Source organism: Coenobita brevimanus, chromosome 96 (assembly GCF_032717465.1).
Source record: "Coenobita brevimanus isolate Jiangsu-jjx chromosome 96, ASM3271746v2, whole genome shotgun sequence".
Lineage (NCBI taxonomy): Eukaryota > Metazoa > Arthropoda > Malacostraca > Decapoda > Coenobitidae > Coenobita > Coenobita brevimanus.
Window position 1 is genome coordinate 24,537,270 of NC_137049.1, and position 6,397 is coordinate 24,543,666.

Here is a 6,397-nt window from a genome sequence, read left to right on the forward strand (position 1 = left end):
CTCCGTTAGATTCTCCTGAAGGTGGACGGCGACGGGACCGAAGTGGAGGTGTGCCCTGAGGAGTACAAGGGACTTATACGCAACTCCAGCAACCTCACTGACGCATTTACCTCTACGTGCAGTGACAATGTGAGTGTGAAGGGGGAAGGGTGGGGAGGGAGAATGAGGGACACACACAAAAAAAGATAAAACACACACACATACTGTACATACATACTTACATACATGCATGCATACACACACACTCACGCACGCACGCGTGCACACACACACACACACACACACACACACACACACACACACACACACACACACACACATCCATTTCCTTTGCTGTCCTCTCTGTCAGTTAATATCTTCATCTACCTTCTGTCCAGATTACTTTGCTGCAATAACTCACTGTTTATACAGCTAGTGTGTAAATTTTTGCTTACGATATGGAGATCATTAAAAAGAAATAATCATGAACTGTATTCATCTTGGAAGTAATCGATATTCGTTTTACAACATAGTAAAGGAATGAAAGGTATGAATGATGAATGAAAAAAATGCAAGTCTCATTCGGTAGACGCTGTTAATAGTCCCCCCCTTTTTTTTTTCTTTTTTTTTCACTCTCTGCTCCTAATTATGGAATCTTTTTACTTTGTGATGATGATGATGAAAACATTGCCATCCATTAATCCCACAAATCACTTAAATCTGTCTTTCCCATAGGTACCCCTGGGCCAGATAGTCACCCTCACCCTAGACTCCACCAACCTCACCGCACACACTCTTCACACTCTCCTTCAGGATGTGATGGACAGGTTTGTGGTAGGATGTTCGGTAAAGGCGTGGGGTTAGAGGTGTGAGGTTAGAGATGGGCGTTAGTAGTAGTAGAAGAATGAGTAGTAGATGAATGAGGTTAAAGATTTAAAGTTATGGGTAAGGAGTGAGGTTGGTGATGTATGGGGTTAGTGGTATGGAATTAGAGGTGTGAGGTTAGGGTTGGATGAAGAGTGAGGTAAGATCTATGGAGTTAGAGCTAGTGAGAAGGCTGTGAAGTAAGGAACAAGAGAATAGTCAGGTTAGTGTTAGGACGGGGTTACTAGCGTGGAGTTTGAGGTATGAGATTAAAAATGAAGAATGGGTAAGAGGTAGGCTAGAGATGTGAGGTGGGAAGACGGTTAGAGGTGTGAAGTGTGAGAACTGTGATCTAAGGGGTGACAGAGGTGTGAATCTGAGTGGAGTGGGTTAGAGGTGTGTGAAGTTATGAGTGATAAAGGTGTGAGGGTAAGTAGTGGTGAGGTGGGTCAAGAATGTGAGTTTGAGAACGATGAGTTAGGTAAGAGACAAGAGGTGGGTTAGAAGTGTGAAGTTAAACGTGATGAAGTGGGTTAGAGATGTGATGTTAGGAGTGACAAAGGAGTGGCTCTAGGATTGGAAGGTGTAGATTAGGGGTGTGAGATTGTAAGGGAGTTTTATCAAATAGACAACTTAGTTTAAACTAAACTTATTCCACAGTAAAGCACACAAAATATTGCCTATTAAGTACCATTTCAACGTGTAAAATTGATTTACTAATTTCTCATAATTTACAGTGCCGGTTGTGAGAAAAAAAAAGATGTAATATTTTGAAACAAATTCCTTGCATATATCGAGGATTTACCGTAATTTTGAGGCACTGACGAGGAGCCTACAAGTAGTGGTGCTGTGCATCCAAAGTGCAATGGCTTGAGGAGCCTACAAGTAGTGGTGCTGTGCATCCAAAGTGCAATGGCTTGGGCGTCCACCCGGGAGCCGAACCTCCTCATATTTCCCGGGACCAGGCCCTACGAGTTGTTGTCAACAACCAGGGGGCACCGGATCCTAATACAATGTATGTACTGTACTGTACCAGTAGGACGGCTTCACAGAAGTAGTTGCTAACCTGTGGATGTCTGATTTGCTGGGCCAAACAGATTGGGCTTAAGAAACAACAACTGTAATTTTGTAATGTATGGTAAAGTTGACCTCTTCCTTTCAGGTACAAATCTTTGCCAGTGGTGGTGGCAGTGGCATCCTCTAGTGTGGAACAGGTGGTCAGAAAGTTCCAGAACGTGAAAATAGTACTAGTGACGACCAGCACCCCAGAGGTCGTAAGGTGGACGCGGTTACAGGCAGTCGTCACTACTAAGTACATCTTATTTGGTCGCCGCGTCAATGCCTTCTCCCAGCTCTGTGGCCTAGAAAGGCTTGTCAGGGCGCTACGTCTGGTGCCTGACGCAGCGTACGTGGCAGGGTCAACCAGAGAGGAATCAGGGCGTTGGAGGGTCGGGTGTTACCAGTCTCGCTTGGAACTATACGGCTTGGTGATCCGCGAGGGTTATATCAACTCAGACCACGAGTGTATGTACTGTGGAGCTGCAGACGGACCATTCCTCACTACCAAGTCACTTCTGGCTTCTATTCCTCTCAATCAGTCGCTTCCGAGTGAAGTGGCTTTCTTCGACTGGTTCCTACAGGTTCGAAATACAGGAAAGCTTGGTCTGGTCTGTCCTGATGTGATGTTCTTCGTGACGGAGCAAAGGACGATGTGGAAAATCCGTAAACCCTGGCTCGCCATGGCTGCAAAGTGGGGAGCAACACACATCCACCTGCCTGACCACTCCAGCCATCATTTCACCTGTCGCGAGGCGGGTTTGGTTTGCGGGGACATTGATTCTCACCACGCTATTCCCTCCTGCTGCCTTGCTCGCCTCGGTCGTGAGCTGCAGGAAATTGTGAGCGTCCTGCAGGGCTTAAATTTGAGTGTCCATTTGGATGATCGTACAGTTGCAGATGGCATGAAAGGCGGCTTACAACCCATACGAGCAGAAGCACACCTCGCAGCCCACAACAATCCACCAGTCATAGGTAGAGCGATGGAAACTCTACGTGATCATGGGTTCCAGGTCAAAAATGAAAACAAGAAATATCAGGTCTTCGTGCAAGGCGCCAAAATGAAAATAACCCTCCATTTACACTCGCAGATGACCATGACGGCCGGACTACCCAAGACACAAAGCCAGCAACCCACCCTGGTGTACCTAGGGGGGTCATGGCTCCCTGCGCCCCCCAGTCCAGGCCAGTATGCTAGGGCTCACCTGGGGCACACCACCATGCGTCATTTGGCACCCGGAGAGCGCTGGCCCCCCTGTGGTAGTCTCTCCAGTCTAGGTCACGCTTGCCTTGACCTCCTCCCCTACGACGGAACGCTCACCAAGTTACGTTAACCCCCTGTATCGATAAATGTATTTCTTATTTATTTTCCTGCCTGCAGATGATTTTATTCAACAAGGAAGGAAGTGTACTAGTGAAGGGATTAATGAAGGGTCACTCTAACCGTTACACCTAGAAAAATGTCTCTCCTAAGCTGAGTAAATATGTCTGGAAATAGCAAGAATTAGCTAAAAACTACGTCATTGGAGCTGAGGGGTTAACCTCCTGCAGGACGTCTTTCATGTTTTATACCTGCTGTCTCCAGACGATTATATTCATACAAGAGACTTTTCAGACTAGATGGCTAGATATAGTATTTGAGGACCCTTTCACTGAAGAAAAAAAAAAAGACTTCTCCAGATAAATCAAATCGTCTGGAGATGACAAGAACAAAATAAAAAGTACTTCATCGGTTGGAGAAGTACTTCATCTGTTTTCAAGTGAGTGTGTGCTGTGCAAAAGTTGTGCTGTTGTACTGAAAATAAACATATGAAGAAGTCCATCCATCCATTCATCCATCCATCATCCAATCCTACGTTGCCCCATGAGGAGCGTAGGAGCCCTGGGCTAGGCATGTTGGTCCTGAGATTTAAGATGAGATTACCAATTGTTATTTGAAGACGTAAGGACAAAAAAAGTACAACCACTGGCTTTTCACTAACCAGGCAGCATGGGTAACTTTTTCATTATTTACACTGACAAAAGCTTAACCTATTTGCGCCCAGTGTCCTCAATATAGGACGTAGCTGGGCATTTTCGAAATTTAATAAAGAAAGGAACCATGAGGTAGGGACCTATGAGCTTTGCGACTATGAACCGATAGGCGGAGAGCGGTACGATTAGTGCCCTTCCAGCAAAATCCCTCATCTAGGAACTCTGGGAGCTGATGGGTTAATTAACTGCTTAAAATACTCGTAACTGCAGTAAACATACAATATTGCTGTTACACCTGAACTTTGCCCAGATTCAAGTCCTTTGGAGATTATTTCACATAGTTTAGTGGAAGAAGAGACACTACTGCATCTCTACAGCATATCCATAGCACTTCTTCGTGTCTATCATCATACGCCATGGTTAAAGATTGTTGATACTCAGCATTCAAGATAAAGAGATGGCAGTTATATATGGGCCAAGTAACAGTAAAAGCAATGTAATTTATATTTTCCTGACATTTTTCCCCTGCACCTACTGTGTTCTTAGGTTAGATCCAATGCTGATATATTGAGACTTTTATTTTTTTGTTATTGCCGTCTCATGATCGGACCAACTCCGGTATTCTCTTCCAGTTAACGACAGAAGATTTTTTTTTTTTTTTTAAGCCGCAAGTGAACCACAGGAGCCTGACAGTTAATTTTGGTCATATTAACCCTCTCATGATCAGGACAATTCTAGGAGGATAATCTATTCCGGTTAATAATGAAAGTGAGTCGCAGTATACTGAATGTTAAACAGAATAAATCTATGACCTGTCAAAAATTGTAAACAGTCTTCATTATATGGGACTCAGTAAAAAAAAAAAAAGTGCACAAGGTAGTTAATAACGAAAATACTCAAGGATAAAAATGCAGTAGATGGGGAAACACTCAACATAAGACAAAATTTCAATATTTAAAAGAGATGATCTGGCGGTAGATAGAATGAGCATTAATGTCAGTAGTGTCGAAATCCTTCCACCTTGAGTATCTGTCTGTCTGTCTGTCTGTCTCTCTCGTCATTCTCATGGTTATATTTTCTCTAGTATCTTCTCCGGTCAACGTCATAGGAGCTTAAAAGGTAATTCTGATTCCAGTAACATTCCCACTGATTATTATTCCATTCCATCTAAAGCCAGACTGTTTTATTCAGCTGGGAGAGGAGATCAGACACCCAAGGGTATTAATTCTTCTGGTCTGTATATTAAAAGATTGACGTAGTGTTCTCCTCGTATCAGCAATATTTTCCCACATATTATCAGCCTGGAAATACTACCACCTTGAGTATCGTTGTTCACCCTGATATTAATAATGTTATCAGTGTTATCAGCCACTTCACTGGCCAACAACACCTTGTGCGTGTGTTATGTATCGTGTTGAGTGCATGGTATCCCCCTACTCACTCGACCTAGGACATGCCTCTGTTTGCTACTTAAGGTCAGTGATTGTGAGAGTGTAAATGTGTGTGTGTGTGTGTGTGTGTGTGTGTGTGTGTGTGTGTGTGTGTGTGTGTGTGTGTGTGTGTGTGTGTGTGTGTGTGTGTGTGTGTGTGTGTGTGTGTGCTCAGGGTAGAGAAGAAAAAGGAAGGGCATGGGAAGGAAATGGAGGTAAGAACGTAAAAAAAAAAGGAGGTAAAGATGGGTCATACTAGACAGCATTATTTATCTATCAACCTACCCATTACCTCTGCATTCATCTATCTCTCTATTTATATGTTTGTTTTACTGAGTCGGCGAAAGCTACTGACAATGGTAACCACTGAAAATTTTAGAGACAAAGCATCTGTAATACCTGACTTACATGCTCATATTGTACTTCACACTGAGTTATGTTAATGCTCTGTCAGATATAAGAACTGTGAATAACGAAGCAGAATAAGGTAAAGTATTGCATCTGAACCAAAAATAGCCCGTCAGATCCAGCTATATATATATATATATATTTTTTTTTTTTAATCATTACTCATGCAGCCTGACAAACAATCGAAGGCGGTTAAAATAAGAGAGCTGGTAACTGACAGCCAGACAGACAAGTGAGGTGGCAGAGATACAAAACATCAACTCATCACAGCTGTTGATACCTCTTGCATACGCTCATATCAGTCTCCGGCATATTGACGCGGTGAAGTACTGTATGTGAAAAGGAAATGTACACACACACACACACACACACACACACACACACACACACACACACACACACAAAAGCACAAAGTCCGAGGAGGTTTCTTTGTCGTAGTCTTGCTAACACTTGGCGATTTTATTTAGTTTTGATGAGACGTTTCACGGTTAAGGAGTTTTATGATTGATGCAGTCTGAAGTCGTTTACCTTCCCCTTGGCAGTCTAATGTGTACCTCCTTCAGCAAGAGGATTCTATCTGTCTGTCTGTTTGTCTGTCTGTCTGTCTGTTTCTGTCTGTCTGTCTGTTTGTCTGGCTATCTGTCTGTCTCATTTTCTGTCTGTCTGACTGTCTCTGTCTGTCTGTC

At 43.4% G+C, this 6,397-nt stretch overlaps 1 protein-coding gene across 1 annotated transcript in view; it reads left to right on the forward strand.

Annotated features, from left to right (window-relative positions):
* LOC145413513 (uncharacterized) overlaps positions 1-3,233 on the forward strand; it is a 6,226-nt gene extending 2,993 nt beyond the window's left edge. Inside the window, exons 3-5 of the mRNA XM_080283209.1 lie at positions 10-129; positions 715-806; positions 2,006-3,233. Coding sequence (XP_080139335.1) covers positions 10-129; positions 715-806; positions 2,006-3,233 — 1,440 coding nt within the window. The remainder of the gene's footprint in view (positions 1-9; positions 130-714; positions 807-2,005) is intronic.
* The last annotated feature ends 3,164 nt before the right edge of the window (positions 3,234-6,397 follow it).